Source organism: Cricetulus griseus, chromosome 3 (assembly GCF_003668045.3).
Source record: "Cricetulus griseus strain 17A/GY chromosome 3, alternate assembly CriGri-PICRH-1.0, whole genome shotgun sequence".
NCBI lineage: Eukaryota > Metazoa > Chordata > Mammalia > Rodentia > Cricetidae > Cricetulus > Cricetulus griseus.
Genome location: NC_048596.1, coordinates 240,991,384 through 241,013,169, shown reverse-complemented (window position 1 = coordinate 241,013,169; position 21,786 = coordinate 240,991,384). Strand labels below are relative to the sequence as shown.

Genomic DNA, 21,786 nt, shown 5'->3' with positions numbered 1-21,786 from the left:
TAGAGTAATCTTGAAGGAATTGAAAGAAAGGAAAGTTTAATTTAGACAGGCCTTCTGCCCTGCTTAGCTTGGGTTCACCTGCTCAACATGAAATAGTAATGCACTCAACTGCCCATCTTCTCTTAAGTAACCTGTGCATCCCTCAGCCACTGGCAAAATCTGCAGACAGTGGGTGAGAATGGTATAGAATACCAGAAGGAGCTGGCAAGTCCCCGTGACCTTCATGTGATTATGTTTGTGCTAATGCATGGAGGAGAGAATCCCACCCCAGACTTCTAGAAAAACTGATTCATTAAAAATGCATTGGTCCTTAACAAGGGAACTTTCCATGCTGTCTGTTGGATAATGGCAAACATGGGGGAGCACACTGGAGTGTGAGCAGTCTGATTTATGTCCTTTCCTTCTCAGCCTGCAGCCACTACAGTGTCATCTTTGCAAAAACATCGTGGTAAGGCTTTGTAAAGGAGTTCCTTCTCATGGGATTCAAGCTGTTGTATTTAAATCTTTTTCCTTTTTTTACATTTAAATTAGAAACAAGCTTGTATTGCATGTCAATCCCAGTTCTCTCTCCTTCCCCTCCTCCCCTGTCCTCCACCAACCCCCTATCCCATCCCCTTTCTGCTCCCCGGGGAGGGTGAGGCCTTCCATGGGGGATCTTCAAAGTTTGTTGTATCATTTGGAGCAGGACCTAGTTCCTCCCCCGTGTGTCTAGGCTGAGAGACTATCCCTCTATGAGGAATGGGCTCCCAAAGTCCATTTGTGTACTAGGAATAAATATTGATCCACTACCAGAGGCCCCATAGATTGCTCAGGCTTCCTAACTGAAACCCACGTTCAGGTGGTCTGGGTCAGGCGTATGCTGGTTTCCTAGCTATCTGTCTGGGGTCCATGAGCTCCCCCTTGTTCAGGTCAGGTGTTTCTGTGGGGTTTCCCAGCATGGTCTTGACCCCTTTGCTCAATCACTCCTCCTTTTCTGCAACTGGATTCCAGGAGTTCAGCTCAGTACTTAGCTGTGAATCTCTGCTTCTGCTTCCATCAGCTACTGGATGAAGGCTCTAGGATGGTATATAAGGTAGTCATCAATCTCATTATCAGAGAAGGGTATTTAAAGTAGCCTCTCCACTATTGCTTAGATTGTTAGTTGGGGTCATCCTGTAGCTCTCTGGACATTTCTCTAGTGCCAGATTTCTCTTCAAACCTATAATGGCTCCCTCTATTATGGTATCTCTTTTCTTGCTCTCTTCTATTCTTCCCTTGACTCAACCTTCTTGCTCCCTCATGTCTTCCTCTCCCCTTCTTGTCCCCTTCTCATTCTCCTAGCTCCCTCTCCCCTTCCCCCATGCTTCCAATTTGCTCAGGAAATCTTGTCCCTCTCCCCTTCTCCAGGGGACCATGTATGTCTCTCTTAGGGTCTAAGGTGATTTTTGTGGAAGACCCTACTTCACAAAGGGAGGCAAATTCAAGTATAGACTGGAGCATGCATCTGCCATATCAGAGTAATTGAGAGAAGCTAAGCCTGGCTGTCTGTGTTAACCAAAAGCTGTCACAATGAAACAAAATGTAAAAACAGGAATGTAAAAAACAGCAGCCTCACTGAGAGGAATCCAGTGTCATTAGTGGAGCCTTGGACTATGAGCTTGAATGAACTTAGAGGGCAGAGTGTGGGAGACTCAGTCCTCAGGGAGCACTGAAGGAAACAGGCCTGGGCCAGTCTCTCCACCACACAGACACACACACACACACACACACACACACACACACACACACACACACACACACACACACACACACACACTCTGTCTCTCTCTCACTGTCTCTCCTCCTCCTCCTCCTCCTCCACCTCCTCCTCCTCCACCGCCTCCTCCTCCACCTCCCCCTCCTCCTCCTCCTCCCAAGCAGGGACAGGCAGGCAACAATGTAAATCACAGATTTGAGATCTAGTAGGAAAGGTGGAATTGAAAGAAGGAAGGCCGCTGACAAATATCCTTGATTTTACATTTCACACTGTGACCCTTTACCACTTGGTTTCCACTCCATGAATTACTTGTGAATAGACTACAATTAAAGAATGTGTGTCTAACGTTGAGTCTTCCACTTTCTGAGCTGGCAATCTCAATCTGATTATGATAAGAGAGCATCCAGGGTGAGGAAACTGGGAAGGCAGGAGGAGTCATGCTGATCATGACCCAACAGCTACAAAGCCAGTGTTAATGTCATCATCTGAGTGGTGTGTGGTAATGATGCCAATGGTGTGCAGTCACACAAGTGGCATTTGGTGGTTCCTAGCTTCCTGTGGGCTGTGAAATGCTTCAAGAGGCTCCAATAATGATTCACAGACTTAAGGGGGGGCACTAGTGTAAGCCATGGTCTGGTAGAGACTTTAGAAGCTACTTGCTAGACTCTTAGCACCATCTTTTCTGAGCGTGTTAACGGGGACTAACAGGTTATAGTAAGAGTCCCATATCACCAGCATCTCATCTATAGATTTAAAAAATGCCAATTGTAGACTGAAACTATTTCATTTAAACATGATAGACTTTTTTCTTGTCCTAACTGCTTAAACAATATGATGTAACTATTACATAGCATGTTGATTGCATTTAGCAATATGAGTAATCTAGAGGTGATTTAAGTGACACACATACACACACACACATAAATGCAAATGTCATGTAGATTTAAGTAAGAGACTGGAATACCTCAGATTTTAGTATTCACAGGGTGAGAGAAACAACCCTCTGCATACTGAGGGCAGACTATTTGTAAACATCATATTTTATAAGCTCTGGGAGGCCCAATTACTGAGCTCCATTCCAGACATTGATCTTTTGGTGCACAGTACATAGTGAAGGTCAGTGTGTATATTTCCAAGGTGTATACACATAGAGATTAGAATATGTATTATTTGGCTTTGATGAGTGAATATTAATTACAAGTTAAGAATATGAAATATTACTCTAACTAAAGCTTTGTTAGAGTGTAATAGCTGGCAGATATAGCATATATATAGCAAGCATGCAGAGTTTCAGTGAATTTACTTGTATATTGTTTCATATGGCACTCACAGCAGCCAACCCGTGAAGGAAGTACTGGGGTATCCCTGACTTTCATAGGAGAAAGATGATGAGTAAGTAATTGGAAAACAATTCCAAGTCCACATTCCTAGTGAGGAGGCAGATCTAATTGCAAACCGGGCCAAGTTTAAAATATAAGATACCTTGCTTTTAATCTTTATACCCAATTGCCTCCTGCATCCACTTCAGTCAGCTTTCTGCGACTGGGGCAAAGTGCCTGAGAGGGAAGATTCATTTTGGATTATTTTCTTCAGAAGTTTCAGTCAATGACCTGTTTGCTCTTTTGTTTGGAGGCCTCAGCAAGGCAGCATATGCTGGACAGGATCCCATGGATACAAAAATTATGGTGGCGAGAAAGCATAAGGAAGGGACCAGCATCCCAATATCCTTTTCAAGAGCATGCCCACAATGATTCAACTCCTTCTGCTAATCCATCCTACCTAAGGTCCTATCAATTCCTCATCACATCACAGGCTGGCAATAAGGCTTTTAACATTTAGGCTGTAGGGACATTCTAGATCCATGCTGCAGCAATCTGTCAGGCCGGATTGAGATAGAATTTGTCAATAAGCTAGTTATCTAAAGATAGTCCCAAGATTTATGCTACACAGTAGTAAGTAATCAAATGGATGTCAATGTGCACCTTAAGCCAAATCTCTATTCGTATTCACTAAGTAGTAACTAAGTGTGAATGAAATGTCCTGGCCTGAAGAGCTCACAGTCAAAAGGGATGAAGGCATAAGAGGATGGCATGGAAGAAAAGGATGTGGGGTAGGGTGAATATGATCAAACCTCATTTCTTTTTTAGGAAAACATCACACAATATTTTCTTTTTAAATTTACTGGTTGGTGACAAACATAAAAGTTTTAAAGCCCAGGTCATTCACTACAGAGCTGACATGAGAGAACTTGTCTTGGGACCCTTGATTTCCAATGGTGTACTGTGTTTCCTAGGCTCCTGGTCATCTGATAATGTTTATGTTTTCTTGTCTTTGCCATGGAAATGTCTAACCTCAAATTCTTTGCTATCATACAGTTAAGTGTTGCTTCAAATCTCTAAAACCTTTAGCCAGTGCCTTTTATTCATTCTGACTGCTGGATTCCCCTCTGGCTCCAGCAAGGCCCCTGTACAGGAACTGCCTTCCAAGCAAACAGATTAGTTTATGGCCCTACAAGGTTAAGCATGATACATGTGTTTGGGGAAAATGGAGATGCGCGTTAAGAAGAAACATTACTTTTTGATCCAGGCGGGAAAGCATACATAATCTCCTCTAGAGCCTGTGAAAGACTTCATTTTACACATGAAATTGTGTGGAATTGCCCCAGACTGCGTTCAACATGGATTTTGAGAATAGTCATTCTCAGAACAAGCTGCTGAGCATCAGTTAGGGCCTCAGAGCACCAAAGAATAAATATAAGCAAATGTAATCTATATGGAGTTGTAAAGAGCAAACACACACTAGTGTTGGCACAGTGCCTGCATGGGACCAGTCCTCAACATTACTGGGATGTGTTAAGAACACAGTCAAAAGTAGCCTCAGAACACGTGAAGAAAATAAGATACAAAGGGGCCTGTCTTGCTATAGAAAATACTAATATTGAAGTATATATTTAATTGCTTGAAAAGGACTTTTCTGTTTTTCTCTGCATTGTAAAACTTTCTTGTCATGGTCTGGTATAAAAATTCAGGCCTGACAAGCTCGAGGAAGCAACCACATTTTTCTAAGCAGTGAATTTTTAGTCATTTGCAAATTAGCCTAATCTTAATATTTGATCAAAAGCATTATTTGGGGGCTGAATGGAGACCATGAAATTATACTGCATAAGGCGCTGCCTAGCTTAACATGCCCTGGTTTTCAAGCATAATAAATAAACTACATATAAAAAATTCAGGGGAAAGCTCTTTTGCATATATGGGGATTGTTTGGTATCTTCTGATGGGTCATCTTACTCTTGTTATTAAATGACAGTGATCATTAAAATGCCAAACATATCTTGACAGAATTCAGTTTATAAAATGTCAGCAAGTCTGTGTTTTTATTAGTTTGTTCCAAATCAATTTAGAAATTTCAATAGAATGCTTGTAAGTATTCCCCAAGTACTGTCCATTCCTGACTTCTGCACAAAAAAATATTACAAATTAATCAGATTTTCAGATTTCTGCATAATGGCTTTGCACGTTTATTGCTTAATCCTATTATAAAATGCTGTTATGATTGACACATCGCTGTGGAGATAGAAGTCAATTGAATAATATGTAGCAGTCAATTTTATTTGTAGCTTAATGTGCTGAAGTATTTTTTCCACATTTCCATTATTTATAAGTCTGTCCCTTTGGAGACTATATAGAAGAATTTGTTTTAAATGAGCCAATAATACCTTCTTTAAAATTTATAAGCATGACAGAATCATATCTTTTTTCATTGGTTGGCCTCAGCATGCCAGTAAACAGAGTTTGAAATGTCTTCCACTTGCTATTCATAGGACAAACACCAGGAAAGTGGATCTTGTTAAGGCTTGCTTAGAACTGGATTTCAACCACCCTATTAGAAAACTTTAAGAAAACAAAAACCCCCAACAAGAACACTTCAGAAATGGCTGACAGTTCTGTGTCTTTTTTTTTTTATTCAAGTAATTATTGTTTCTACCATTATCTTTCCCACCCTGGTTTGTCCTGAAATGAAGCACATAGCATGCAGACAGTACCCACAGACTTTAGAGATTTGCTCTCAGGGTGCTTGAAATGCAACAGGATCTCAGCACTGGAATGCAAGTTCACTGCCTACACTAGCAGGTCTCTGTGAATTGATGCTCAGACATATCTCTTTTGCTCCGCGCCCAGAAAACTTGCCTAAGGCGACCCATATTCCATTTAGGACACTGTGGAAGGGAGCACTGAAAAGGACTGTGATTTTAGGAAAAGGCATTCATAAAATCCATCCAAAGCCAGCATGAAGAGATAGCTTAAGGGAAGAGAACAAAGGGAGGAGTCCCTACAAGGGAACAATATGAACAGACATGGTCATGTCTGAGAATGTACTTTGAATTAGCTTACCTGTTATTCATCTGAGCATAACAGGCACAGCTTCACACACATGCATGAACACATATGCACTTACACACAGTGAACTAGAGTGTGCTCTCCAAACTGATGTCTAATGTAAGTCCTTTGGTATGTATATGGAAGTATACCTTTTCCTATTGTCTTTCCTTTCTGTTTCCTGGTGTTTTGGGCCATCCTGAATGTACCATAGCATCATTTTTGCCATAACTGGAGCTATTGAAAAACCACACTTTCATAAGCATCTATTCCTAGGTGTCCTGTGATATCACAGAAATGTACTGGTCCCAGGCTGGTCTTGATACTAAAGGAGAGTTTCTCTTTTGAATTCTAGGGGCCAGAGGAAACACAATCTTATCAGACCCAGGAACTCCTGAACAGCACCAGGCCAGTCAGACCCACCCCCCATTTCCAGTTGGGCCACAGGTCAGTATCTCCCAGCTGCTTTCCATTAGGCTGCATTTAAGATGGTTTTACCATATAAATAACCAAATAAATAATAATGAGTTAAATCCAATTAACTCCAACAGAGCAAAGATGGTGATAAATTTTTGTATAGGAAGCTATATGACTACATTATTTATTAAATACACTCAAGAAAATATGTGTTTGCAAAAGTCTCTTCTTAAAGGAAAGACTGGTTTTAATCATGTGGAAATTTTTTTTCCCCTTTAAACCCTACTACAGCTAGGCTGTTGGTTACCATGCAGTTTTTTCTAAAGTAAAACTTTAATGACTGGAGTGTGAAGAAAATTAAGTTATTTCAACCTTACTATAGCCATTTTTGAAATACAAGATGTGATTTAATATAAAAAAGTTAATGCAATTTTAATGCAAGTTCAGCTTATTGGGTTTGACAATACTGTACATCACACATAGCTCTTGCATTAATAAAGAAATACATTCATTATTTTTTAAAGTCCAATATTTGTTTTTTGCAGCCTGGCATGGGTTATATGGAGATGTAGAACACAATTATAAAAGGCTGGGCTTTCTTTAACCTCTGCCATCTACTATGAAACTTTCAGAGTTCATCTTGCATTTAGGGAGAGAAGTTTGTGGCCCTTTCTCTCCCCAGTGTTGTTCCTGGAAATTAGTCACTTTCAGTACAAGGAGGGTTTGCCCAAGTGTAAAGTTTGAATCAATTTGGACACTCTTATCCTTGTCACCATGAAATGTTACAATGGCCTCAGATCCCATCACCCATCTCAGAGGCCACACAACTCCAGACATGAAGACTGGACAGTGTCTATTTGGGAGACCATTGACTTAAGTGTCATACCCTCATAATGTCATTATTCTTACTTCATGTGTTCATATGTTTATGTGCTTCTGTAGATGTGCGTGCACAGATTGCCTGGAAGCACACGAGTCCTAATATGGTCAAATACCTCTAAGTTAGGTAATTAGAATGACAGACTCAAGGCAGTAAGAAGCATGGCTCTGTGACAACCAGGAGAAGGCATACCCTATCTTAAGCACAAATCCAATCATAAAATTCTGCATGTCAAGCCTCCAAACCTGTGTACAATCTGAGAGCTACTACATATTTCCCTTGCACCACTATATCGATTGGCCAGGAACCTTAGGGCCAAGCTACAATTTCATTATTATTCCCTAAGTCTAATGATTTGTTCTATAGAGTAACTTCATGTTTTTAAAGGAAGGAGCAAAGTTATTGGTGTGAATTCAGTAAAGTGAACAAATACATGGGGAGCCCAGTACCTCTCCAGAACTTCATTTGAAAGCATCTAGAGGGTATTCTTGAGGAATAGCCAGAGAATGTGCCCTCCTTTGCTTTATTCTTTAAATGCAGCAGCCCCCTGTCTCCAAATCTGTCCCTTGTATTGCAGAAGGGAAAACAAGATAGATTCTGGAACAGTCTATCCTGTCTTCAACTTGACCTCTCCATGCATGAGGCATTGAATTTCAGGAAGTTATGAAACTTTCTGAGTCTCATCGGTAGGATATCTGGAATGTAGGGCTTGGTGATTACAATTTCAATGCCTTTTCTATGCTCCATCAAAAAGAAAGTAAATCATAGATAGAGTTTCATTTTGAATCCTGTAGAGGAAAGAATGTGGATTATGTTTTACTATACAGCTCCCACAAGGGTGTAGAGAAAGTCCTAGCTTAAGGACTCTAAGGTCAAATGACTTGTGCTGTCATTTAGCCTGGCCAGAACTATAATCTTGGTGTATCATTCTAGTGAGAACCCTATCCCACCACTCAGACAAGTTTTGTGCTCTATTGTTGCCTTTTACACCAAACCCTGACTATTCAATCAAGAGGGGTCATAAACATGTGTTTTTTCTAATAACATCTTAATTGGGTGAAGCTATGAAAGGATTAACAGAAAAGGATTTTCTAGTATTTTATCTTAAAGTATAAGTATTTTTTCTATTACATTTTATATCTTGATCTCTCTCTCCCTCTCTCTCTCTCTCTCTCTCTCTCTCTCTCTCTCTCTCTCTCTCTCCCACACACACACACATACACAATTACCATTTCAGTAGCAACCACTTGTTTACTTGGTAACTCTCCAGTTTATTTTCATATCAGAAACAGTTTTTAACTTTCCTAAATAGATACCAAAATGATTCATATTAATGACTACACAGCATTCTCACCAAGTTTAGCACTCTAACATGAACTGTTTCAACATTTATGTAATTTGAAGTGTATTGCATAATTTCATGCATTTATTACTTCTCCCTTTGAATTCTACCTTAAAGCTATATCCTAGGAGTATATTCTGAGTCAAATGGGGATGAATATATTTGCCATTCTTGATATGTATTTCCAAATTGCTTTCCAAAAGGATTATGCTAGCAATCAGGCTCTCCAGCCACACATGTGCATGGCAGCGTCACTAAAGACCTTCTAGCATACCAAAAATATTTTACACTATTTTTGTTGATGTAATTCTTGAAAATAGTATGTTATTACTATTTTTGAACCAAAAACAGAACAAAAATCCTACCAAGATCAATGAATTCTTTCTGTAACAACCTAAAATTTGTTAACAACCTAAAATTAATTAGTTGAGCACTTTAAATATATGAGAGTCAGGGTCAAATGAAAATTCAACTGAATTTGCAGTATGTAAAGGTACGACATTTCTTTTAAAGGTATTTAAACTCCACAGAGATTCTAAAAAAAATTGAAAAATTTCAAAGACATAAGTAAAACGGAATGTCAAAATATTATTCCTTCCTTACTGGGCTGGAGTATGCTTCTTCGCTCCTTGAGAAACTTCCTGACCAGCTGTAATGGAGGGACTGTGTTTTGAAAGGCCATGTCTCATTCTGCTGAAAAGTGAGCCAGGTTTCTTTTGTTTTGCAGCCTCTTCTGACAGCACAGCAGCTAGCCTCTGCTGTGGCCGGGGTGATGCCCGGAGGCCCCCCAGCCCTCAATCAGCCCATCCTCATCCCCTTCAACATGGCGGGACAGCTAGGTGGTCAGCAAGGCCTGGTCCTCACACTCCCCACAGCGAATCTCACAAACATCCAAGGCCTGGTAGCAGCAGCTGCAGCTGGAGGCATCATGACTCTGCCATTGCAAAATCTACAAGGTAACCTCATGCCCAGGTGCTGTGCAGTATTCCACTTACTGGCCAAGTTCTCTAAAATGGACAAAAAGCTCCCTGAATGGGGAATGTATCTTAGAGGTGCTCCTACCATAAGGGGCATAAAAGGCCTCAGCAGAATGCAACATTTCCAGTTGTTTCTGAATCCTGAGCTTGGTTAAGCCATGGTTTTATCAGCCCTCATTTTCTTTCATGAACAGCAAAGCTTTTCAGGTCTTCTGGAAGTAACTATGAGCAATCATTGCAGGGCATACCATCATCTCAATGTGAAATCATAGTGTTGCTATTTGAGGACACAGTTATAATCTAAAAAGATATTCAGTTTGGCCACATGCAAGGAAAGGTTGGATGTTCCTTATATCTGTGTTAAGTGGTTGGGACACCACAAATAGAAAATGTCATTTGGAACTATTAATTTAATGATTACTTTGCTACTAAATAGAATTTAAATACAAGTGTTCAACATAGATTATATTATCTGGGCTTTTTGGTAGGAGGAGGACCTGGTAGAAGGGAGAAATATTTCTCTAGAGTTTAACATTTTTGACTTCTTTCAAAAATTTTGATAACACCGGCACTGGTTGATTTCCAAGTTATTCATCAAAGAAAGAATGATTGTGGTGAAAAATATTCTGAATAAGAATATAATGTCTGGTATAAGAAAACAACTATTTACCTTGAAATACTTAAAGCAGTTGACATCTTCTTATGTAAATGTAAGCATTTTGTTTTGTTTTACAGAATGGAGGTTTGGCTGGGTAAGTCCTCAGAATAATAATTTAAAGTACTTTTAAATTGGCCAGATGTGAGATGTTTGTATGGTCTATTGAATTGGTTAGGACATCTCCATTCACACACGGAAGAACAACTAAGAACTAGTGAATCTTGGACCTGGGCAGTCTGTGTGTTCTGATGTTCTACCTATTGTTGCTACTTCTTAACTTTTAGTTTAATGTTTAAAACAAAGTCTCTCTTATACCATTAAATTGTGCCAAGAACCTTGCCATTCATAAATCATGCATGCTCAGGATACACTAATGCATGAACTTTGCTTGTTTCAAATTTGAGTGCCTGGGAAGCCAGGAACTTGAGATTAAGCAAATAAAGCAGGAATACACAAGGTGAAAGCCAAAGCAACAAAGTGTAAGGCCAGGCTTCTTAATGTAGGTGGATGATGAAATCTTAATGAAGAAACAGGCATTATCAAAATGCAACCTTCCATTTGGAACATGTGTGCTTATGGGAATATTGAATATTATAAATAAACATCAGCTTGCAGAGCTCCTAGGCTGTGAATTAATTCTGCTTGGTTAAGATGGACACCAAAGTCAGAGTAAAGAAAAGAAGTCTTTTTAAACTTTCATTGTAGGGGGGTGTTGTTGGATTTTAGTGCCTATTACTCTAGGGCTTCAAGATCGGTGCTGGCCTAGTATGCAGCAAGGCCATTTCCATTTTGTTTTCATTGTCAAGTTTAAGTATGAGTTTATGATTTGGGCAGCAGAAGCATTAGCTCCTTTGATCCTTTGGCTCCCTTGGCATATGTTCCAGACAGTATTGCCTTCAGAAGTGTATTTGTGTATTCAACCAAGCTCATGTCACCACAGAATTGGGAACAAATATTTCTTCCTTTGAAGTGATCTTTAAATTTTCAGTGGTTTCTGGAAGGGAGGTGATAAGATCATTAATGTGAAAACCCCATCAATAAGTCACCTGGCTGGGAGGAAGTTTCCCTCATTGGTCTTAACATCAAGCCCCTCCTCCAACACCCTCTCCTTTAAAGTCCAAATCAACACCAGATAAGGAAGTTTTGCTTTAAACTTTTCTGACCCTTCCATATCCTCTTACATGATTTCTCAACACCCAGGCCTGACTACCCGAACCTATAACCATTCTGGCATATTGGCAACTGGGATATTTCCAAGGATATACTGTCTTCAGTGTTAAAATCAGGAAATTTCCAGGAAAATCAGAAAGATTTAGTTGTCCTATGAAAAGTCCAAGGGTGATAAGGATGACAAGCAGAAAGACTATCTCCAAAGTGACCATGATCAATGCACACTACTTGAAGAGCAATATCAGACATCATCTCACCTGGAAAATCAGTCTACTACCATTCAGTCCAAGGCTGATCTCAGCAACTCCTGTACACATTCAAATTTAAGAAATAAAAGAGACTAAGACACTTTTTTAACTCCAGTTGACAACTCCTCACCTCACACAGTCTTGGTCTGTTTGGGTTGCTATAACAAAAATTCCATAGACTTGGTGATTTACAAACAGCAGACTTTCTTTCTTGCAGTTCTGGGGCTTGGAATTCTGTAATAGCCCCTGTTTGTTTGTGCCCCATGTTGAGGGGACATCTGTGAGAACCTGTGTTTATGGGACTAAATCTGTAGTTACCCAGTTTTGTGGGGATTCAGTCGGATCCAGCTGACTTGCCTGGTTTATACCTGAAAGGGGGAATGTGGATTGAGGAATGACAGATAAAGATACTAAGGAAAAGACAGAGACACAGAATAGAGTCAGGAGAATACTGAACGCCCCAAGTTTATTCTTCAACATTCTTATATACCCCAACCAAAGATTCCTTTATCATAATATAAGGAACAAACAGACTTTCTTCCTTAAGTCCCCAAGCATTTAGTAACCATGCTTCAGCCTAAATCTCTTGTTATCAGGTCTTGAGGGTTAAGAGTAACCACACTTTAGACCAAGTCCCTTGTTATTTAAATGAGACATCCACGCCTAAGACCAAACATCCTACAGTAGCTACACCTTAGACCTTTAGTTCTTTTGACTTTTACCTTGGAAGAGTAAGGATAGTTTTGAACTCTGTGACCTTAAGTCAAGATGAATCAAAGCCATTTTTATGGACCCTGACAGAATTCTAAGTTCAGTTCTGACAAGCTCACTCCCTCCTTTACTGATGCTTGTCTTCTGAGCCCTCACTGGCAGGAGAGGCTCTTTAGGCTTTCTTTTATAAGGACATTAGTGTTCTGCTCTGACCACTTTCCAGAGGCCCTTATTCATAGCAGTACTTGGGGGATTAGGTTTTACTACAAATGTGAGAGAAACACAAGTATTCTGGCCGTAGTATTCCTTAATACTGACAGAAAGCTCCTGTGACAAACCCTGAGCATCGTATGTGGCTAAATAGTGCCCTTGTGAACACTTCTACTCTTGTCCCATGCCAGAGCACCAGTGGAGGATGCCAACCCAAGGTGTAACTTACTGGAGACATATTTGTTTCTGTTAGTCCATTTGTGTTACAAAGACCAAGGGAACCAGTGCTCTTGCCTAATGAGAGTGTGGCTGAACTATTTATCTAGGAAAACCTTCACATTACCCATAAAGAAAACCTGGGTCAGCAGACAATCCATCTGGTTTTAGGACTATTGATTTTAGTCCTTCCTTCAGCAGATATTTCCTTTCAAGAAAGAGACTCCCTCCCATCTTATTGCTGACATTATATTGCTTGTAAAGAATTGTATCAGTTGTTCTATACTCATAAGAGTAAAGAATGGGACATTACATAGGTGTAAGGATTCAGGTATTATGCTGGCCTGCCCCTGTCACCTAGCAGAATGCATTCAGGCAGTACTCTGGTCAGCCCAGGGACAAAGGACCCCTTTAAAAGAAAAAGACTTCTGACCACTTAAGCTCTTTCCCACTCTTTTCCCTACTGTTCCCCTGGGGCAGACAGGACTTTTCCTGTCTCCCTCTACTTTTCTGTCCTCTCTGTGTGTCTCTTTACCTCTTTTCTCTTTCCTTCTCCCCTTTCCCTTTCTAATAAAGCTAAGCTCTGTCTGCCTGGCATGTTTGTTCCCTGTCCTGTCCCTATCATGTCTCTGCCCACCCCCACATGGAATCCACCAAGCCCTCACACTTTATCATAACAATAGGGTTCTAGGAACAGCCCTGTAGGCTAATCTCATTCCAGCCCAAATTGAGTTCTCAGTTCCAGACTTCAAGTGACCCTGAGGAGACTAGTTAGTTGGACTATCCTCAAGTATACAGCAGAGAAGTGTTAGAATGTGCTTAGAATGATTAAGAACCCATTTTATGTCTTCTCCAGCTCCCTTCAGGCCACTTCTCTATTGAAATTTAGGTTCATTTGTGAGCCACTTTCCAACTCATGTAGCTATGGGGAACTTTATACCACAATCAAGCTCCATTGTGTTTTTAGCCTTTTCTTTTCATTTATTAAAATTTTAGACTATCTAAGAGAGAACTTCCCTGTTGTGGGATATTTTTATTCTGGATGACCTTATAAATTCACTAGCCAAGATGGAGTGTAGTTGGAATCTTCTTTGGGCCACCAACCAGCTACCAAATAAAGCTATGGAGACTTATTATTATTTATGAATGCTCAGCCCTAACTTAGGCTTGTCCCAATAGCTCTTTTAACTTAATTTAACTTGTTTCTATTTATTAGTGGTTTCCCTTGGGGATTTTTACCTTTCCTTCATTCTCCATATTCTACTTTCCTGCTTCTTCAATGTCCCTGGCATCTCCCTGTAGTCTCCTTTTCTTTCTTCCTCAAGACTAAATTCCTCCGCCTCCTTACTCTCCCTGCCCAGAAGTTCTGCCTGTATCTTCTCCCTCACTATTGGCTATTCAGCTTTTTATTAAACCAACCAGGTAAAACAGCAACACATCTCTATATAGTTAAACAAATGTTCTGCAACATAAATAAATGCAACACATTTTTATATGATTAAATGAATATTCTACAACATAACCAAATGCAACACATCTTTGCATAGTTAAACAAATATTCTGCAACCCAGGAGATTAACAGGCCCCATGTTGAGGTGTTCACTCTTATTCAATGTGTACTAGAATGTATGGAACCTGAGCAAGCATGCTGAGGGAGCATGCTAGACCATTTGTGCCATGGTCGTAGGACTTATATTCCATGTGGCTATATTCAAACTCACAACTGTGAAATGACAGTAAGCCTCTAAGAAGGAAAATCGCTGTTTTCTGTCCCACATTATTTTAAAACTCCTTTAAAAGTCATTATCTTACCAACTCCTTTTGAAGCAGATACTATGCTAAAAATCATGCAGAGTTGCTCAGCAAAGTATTACTTAGTTGTAACTGCAAAATAAAATTTCCTTCCCAGAACTCAGACAGATATGTTGAGTCTTTTATTTTGCCTGAACTCAGGAAGAAAATGAGAAAATAAGCTTAGAGAGTGTGGATGTCAGTGCCAGCTACAGCAAGGGGGACTTCCTCAGGACAGATGAGTCTGGTTAGTGACCTGTTATCCCAGCAAAGACCAGAGTGACCCACTAATCACTGTGGGCAACACAAATGGAGAATATAAATGTGTCATGAAAGAGATTTATATTGAAGTGTGAACATTCCAGTTAAGTCGGGCAAAACATTTAAATTAATGACCAAAAATACATTAGAGATTGCAGCTTAACCTGAACATGGAAAAGCAATTAAGTTCAAGGCAAGTTTAAAAAGAAATAAGGTCAAAGACGGTTTTCCTGTCCTTGGCTCTGGCAGGAATCCTACCCTGCTTTTCTCTGACTCCCTGGATTAGTCTACTTCATGTTGCCATAACAGAATCACTGACACTGGGTCTTAGATGAACAGGTATCTTTAGGTCACAGTTTGGGAGATTCAAAGAGTGAAATCAGGTGATTCTGTAGGTTTGGTCTCAGGCAAAGAAAGGCCTACTGGTTCTCTACAACTAGGAAAGGAATTAGCTATGTGTAGGAAGGGCCAAACACATGGGATAGCCCCATTAACAACCCATTCTCATGAGAATTACACTGCAAGATAAACATGAATTCCTTCTGAGGAAGATGCTCCCATTATCTGATTGCCTTTTAACATTACCTAACCATCTATCAACATTCACACCACTTCAAAACCACCACAGAGAGATCCAAATCCCATTTAAGAACCTTGATGAACAAATTATACCCACCTTTAAAATTCCCCAAATTAATGTTTGTGCATGGTAAAGTGTTCAGGGATGTTTACTGTGAGTTACATTGTATTTCCTTTCATTTATGGTGGTATTGTCTTCACTAGCCTATTGCTTGCAATAAAATGCATGACCCTTAAGTTCTCTGTTCAAGGAGCTCTGATGATAGTATGCAACCTTACAACATGCATCCACAACAATCAATAAATAAAATATTTCATCAGATGGTAGTGGCCCATGCCTTTGGTCCCAGCACTTGGGAGGCAGAGGCAGGTAGATCTCCAAATTCAGCCTGGTCTACAGAGTGAGTTCCAGGACAGCCAGGGCTATACAGAGAAACCCTGCCTTGAAAAAAACAAAACAAAATAAATAAATAGATAAATGATTTCATTATTCCACCAAAAATCTCTTATGCCCCTTTACAGGTAATCCTTTCTATCTAACCTGGAGGCTGGATTTCTGATATGTATTAGTGTTATCTGTTCTAGAACTACATGTAAATACATTCATATTGTATATTGTTTTTAAACTCAGAATAGTATCTCTGAGATTCATCTATGAGAATATATGTGTGTATATATATAAACATATATAAATATATATATATGTTTAATTTCAAAGCAGTTTTTCCATCATTGTGCTATACCAAATCTGTTTTTCCATAGCCATTCCAACATCTTATTATGCAGATACTCTCAAAGTCCCCTCCACTGGAAACAAGAAAATGTCCTTGGGGTTGTATGAGGAATGATTCTTTAGACGAATAGAACCAATAGAATATGTGTACACACGTACTCATGTGTGCGTGGGTGCATGCCTTGGCAATTCAACCTACTCTGTGGAGAAGAAGAGATCCTGATAGCTTCTCAGTCCAACAAGCTATACCCTTCAGAAAGAGGCCACAAAGGCAGCAAATAATACTGCTTTTTACCTTGAGCCCCCTTGTAAGGAACCATCCAATGGAACACAGGTTTCCCACAACAACTAATTATCACTGAAAGTGTTCTAATGAAATGACCAAAAGTGTTCCTCCTAGGTGATAATCAATTCTCTCCAGTTGACTCTACCAACCATCACAAAGCTACCAGGGATGCACTGTTCTCCCCAATTCATGGCTCAAACTCTAGGGTCCCTTCCTGCCTGTCAACTTTCTTGAGAACATCTGACAAAGATCTTCTTTAAAGAGGATATAGAAGCTGTTTGTGTCTGCCCACAGAAGCTTTGGGACTGATGGGCAGCCTAAAGATTGCACAGGCTAAAACAGTTCTCTCAGAACAGACAACCTCTGGATCCTTTTGTTTCCAGACAGCTCCAAGTGTCAGTTTTTCCAAGACATAAATCTCAAGTCTATTAACTTTTGTTTCTTCACCACCACACCCTTCTCTTTCAACTTAGCCAACCTTGGGGTGAAAAAATTTGGGGCTCTTTGTTATTTTTTAATATACTCATCTCCAAAGACTTTGAACAGACTGTGGTCTTTGCCTGAAAAGCTCTGTCCTTTTCACCCACTCTCAGTGCTGCTGTCTTCGTTTCTCCTTTCTTTATTCCTTTACCCCAAAACTTGCTTTCCACAACTTCCCCATGTGATTTTCATTTCTTCTTTTTCAAGCATGCCAGGTCATACCTATGGCAGCAACCAAGAGCAGTAGCAGTAGCATTGTGATACATGGCTACTGTCCCCAGAATGAAATCCCTGTGAATATCACCAATTTCTAAGCCAATGTTATTAACCAAGAATGGAGGACAGTGTTGAATCACCTACAAAAAGTGCCCAAGGATGGATGGATGAATGGGTGGATAAGTCTTAAAGATTTACTAGGAGTTTGTGAAGCAAAAATCCCTTAGTTTGTGGTAGGTACATGAAGAACAGAATGTGTCAGGTCTATGAGGGTTTCTCTTGTCCGAGTAGAAATTAGGAGTCCCAGTTGGCAAAGAATCAGAATACAGAGAAAAGAAAAGGGCAGTAATGGAGGACTTTGTGTTTCTCTTGTACATAAGAATGGAAGTCATAGCTCTGATATATTATCTATGGACATATTTAACAGCCATGTCGTTGTGTTATATTTTCAAAGATATATGTTTGAATTCATTATTATTATTATTATTATATTATTATTAGTAGTAGTTGTGGTAATAGTAATGGTTGTCATAGTTGTTGTTGTAATTCCAAGGATTTAAAGTTTCTAATAACAATATAAGAATCATGTTAGACCAAAAAACTTAGAAAAAAGAGAAATCCAGATTAAGATGTGGCTCTAGAAGTCAGAACAAACACCACATTTGGCGATAGAGTTTGAATCATATAGTTTAAAGAACCATACTAGTTTGATGAGAAACAGATATAAAACTATCTGATTTTCTTTTTCACTTACACAAAGCTTACTCTTTTATTTACAAAATACTTTTCGAAGTTTCATTCTCCCATGTGGCTTTGGTGGTTTGAATGAAAATGGCCTCTTTAGGCTCATATGTTTGAATACTTGATGCCCAATTGGTGGAACTGTTTGGGAAGGATTAGGTGTAGCCTAATAGGAGGAGGTGTGTCACAGGGGTGGGCTTTTAGACTTGAAAGTCTCTTGTCAGTGTATACTCTCTGTCTCTTACTTAGTGACCAAGTTGTGTGCTCTTAGACCACTATGTCTTTACTTTGCCATCATGAACTCAAACAATCTGAAACTGTATGCCCAGTAGAACACTTTTTTTTGTAAGTTTCCATAGTCATGGTGTTTTTGTCACATCAATAGGAAAGTAAGACAGTTTCTGTGACCAAATACTTGATGAGAAGCAACCGACAGGAGCAAATGTATGTTCTGGTTCATAGTTTGAGGAGATATAGTCCATTACAGCAAGGAAAGCATGGTGGCAGGAGCAATGTTAAGTAGGGGAAGCAGCTAGAACATGAGGCAGCTGGTTACATCAGATGGACAGTCAGGAAACAGAAGAATTTGTGTAGCCAGGCTATAACCCTAAAGCCCTTCTGTCTTCCACCCATATTCCCTGCCTGCTAGCAAACCACTTTCTCTGTATCATTTGTCTTCAACCTCCTAATGCTGTGACCCTTTAATACAATTCCTTGTGTTAGGGTGACCCCCAACCATAAAATCATTTCATTGCTATTTCATAACTGTAGTTTTGCTACTGTTAAGAACCATAATGTAACTATGTTTTCTGATGGTCTTAGAAGAACCCTGTGAAAAAGTTGTTCAACCCCCAAAGGGGTTATACTACTCACAGGTTGAGAACTACTGTTCTAGATAGACCATGCCTCCTAAAGGTGTCATAACCTCCCTAGTGCCACCAGCTGGTGTCCAGATGTTCAAACACATGATCCTGTGGGGGGATATTTCACATTCGAATAACTCATGTGTACTAGATTATGATATAAACTTTGGATATAGTGATCACCAGAAGCAATCCGTTAGGGCACAGGAAGGCACATCTTTACTAGCTGGGGAATAAAGCAGGTGAAAAGAGGCAAGGATGCAAGTGTGATGTATATTGCACAGAGTAAAGCATCATGGCCTGCACATGGTACAGAAAGCCTGAAGAGTTGTATAATCCGGGAGAAAGAGTGTTCTCAGAAGAAGTTTTAAGATAGAACAATCCCATGGATTTAGAATACAAAAACATTGAGCAACCTGGAGGACAGGGTATCAATGTCATTTAGCTTCCCCCAGGCTGTGCTCAATCAACAAACAAGTTACCCCTAGTGTCATCCAACAACCCAATATATGTTTCTTTGCTCATTTCTGGTTACGTGCTGTCTGCAGTTGAAAGGGAACTCTGTTTTACAGCTTTCCAACTCTAGGGTTCAGGCTGAAAAAGCAGCCCTTCTTCCAGAAGTGCCATCCTCATTAAGAAGGAACAGATAATAACAAGACTTCACTATTCACCAAGCTTTGCCAGTGATGTCCTGAGTATCACTTCCACTCATCTCCTCTTGACCATGGAAGTCATCTGGTCAAACATGTTACCAGTGGCATGGAGGATGGAAAAGAAAAGCCTAAGAGGGAGGAGGAGGAGCCTGTGAATAGAAGCTGACTTACAGAATGCTTCATTATTCTAACAGCCACACCACTGAAGACAAGCTGCAGAGCATATGACTTGTGTGATCTTGCAGCACTAAGACTCCAAAATTCCATTAGATGAGCACACAAGGCTGCATGTACCATATGGATCCATGGAAAACATAGGTCAATAACTACTTAATGTTATAGAATTCAAACAGTGAATATAAAATTAGATAGCAGTCACTCAAAATAATAGAAGCTACTTAAAATAGCAAGTTAGCACTTATTAAATTATTATTCCCCCTTTCAAACATTTATTTTATTTTTAATAAAAATATGACTACCTTGTTTCTTCCCTCCCTCTCTTGGCTCTGACCCTTCCATGTCCCCACCATTTAAGCACCATCTCAAATTGTGACCTCTTTTTCTTTAATGTGTGTGTGTGTGTGTGTGTGTGTGTGTGTGTGTGTGTGTGTGTGTGAATAAATGTAGAAATTCAACCTGCTGAGCCTGTTTAGTGTTGTTTTAGTATATTTTTAGGGCTGATCTCTTTGTACTTGATTGAAAACTTAGGAAGTTCATCCCTGGGGAAGACTAATCTCCCGCTCTCAACTGTCCTTAACTGACTGTAACTCTTCATCTATGGATGGTGCCCTATGAAATTTCCCCATCCTCACTGACATGTCAATTGGTGTTGTCATTGTTCAGGTGGTGGTTGGGCAGCCATATTGTTGAGATTTTGTGGGTGTAGCTCTACTCTCATGTATAAAAGACACAGTCTAAAATCAGATTTCCTGGTCCTCTGGCTCTTATAATGTTTCTATCACCACTTTTCTGGTGTTCCTCAACCTTAGATTCAGGGATTGGGCTGTAGATGTATCATGGGAAACCCATGGTCTGTTGTCCCCTGTATCTTGACCAGCTTTAAATTTCCTTAATGGTTACTATCTGCTACAGAAAGAAACTTCTTTGCTGAGAGGTAAGATGACACTTACTTGAGGGTGTAAAAATCAGTACCTAAAATGTAGTTAAGAATTATGCTCATTTAGGAAAGTCACAGTAGTAGGTTCTCTTCTAAGATCCATGGCCTCATTGGATCTTAGTAATTGGCTAGATTTCTAGTACTATGATCCCCCTGTGTTGAGCAGTTCTTAAGTCACATCTGGATAGCACTATTGTTTGCTTTACTTGTCAATATGGCACCTTCTGGTAATATGGAAGCCAAGTCTTCAAGAAGGAGGCTTTCTGGCCAGATCCAGCTTGGATCTTCTGAGTCCTTTGTCTGAAGGATGTGATTTTTCAGCAAAAGATACTTACCTTCAACTTCTGGAAAGTAATCAAAGGCGATAGCAATGGCCTATACTGTTTGGGAGCCTCCTGGACCCTGCAAAGCAGTGACTCAAAAGGAGATTTCTTTTTCCTCATACTGGAGTTTTTATTAAATATTCTATGGCTCTTGGGAGGCATTCATTTAAATTCTCTCAATATATATATATATATATATATATGTGTGTGTGTGTGTGTGTGTGTGTGTGTGTGTGTGTGTGTGTGTGTTTCATATATAATTTTAGAGAAATAAAATAATTTTCTATGGCTTTTTTTCAAATATTCTTAATATTATTTTTTACCTCTTTCCTCCCTCTCCTTTATTATCTTCCCTCCCCTCTTCCCAATTAAAGCTCCCTCTCATTTTTTCTCATTTTCGCCTTCATTGTTTGACATTCAAGAAAAGGAAAATTGTAGGGACCAGAAGCAGATTGGTGGCTGTGGCAGATGACAATAAAGGAGACAAGGGAATGCAAAGGCTGACACACTGCTCTCTTCTCCCCATAATGGTGGCCACACAAATATGTTGGCTTTGTACATAAAGGGGGGATTAGTGTATGAAAAATACACTCAGATTATTCAAATATAGGTAAGAAAGTAAGTTTATGCTTTAGTAGTGAACTAATTCAGAAACACTAAAGAAAGATGTCTATGTACAAAATTGCTGGTGGGGTTAAAGACTGAAAAATCTCCATGGAAAGCTTCCATTGTTGGGGAATGGAGATGGCTTAGTGGTTAAGAGCACTGGCTACTCTTCCCGAAGACCTGGGTTCAATTCC

General features: G+C 39.7%; 1 protein-coding gene across 1 annotated transcript in view; it reads left to right on the top strand.

The window, feature by feature from the left end:
• The window catches only part of Pou6f2 (POU class 6 homeobox 2), a 492,516-nt gene that overhangs the window by 219,049 nt on the left and 251,681 nt on the right, over positions 1-21,786 (top strand). Inside the window, exons 3-4 of the mRNA XM_027409383.2 lie at positions 6,470-6,561; positions 9,481-9,709. Coding sequence (XP_027265184.2) covers positions 6,470-6,561; positions 9,481-9,709 — 321 coding nt within the window. The remainder of the gene's footprint in view (positions 1-6,469; positions 6,562-9,480; positions 9,710-21,786) is intronic.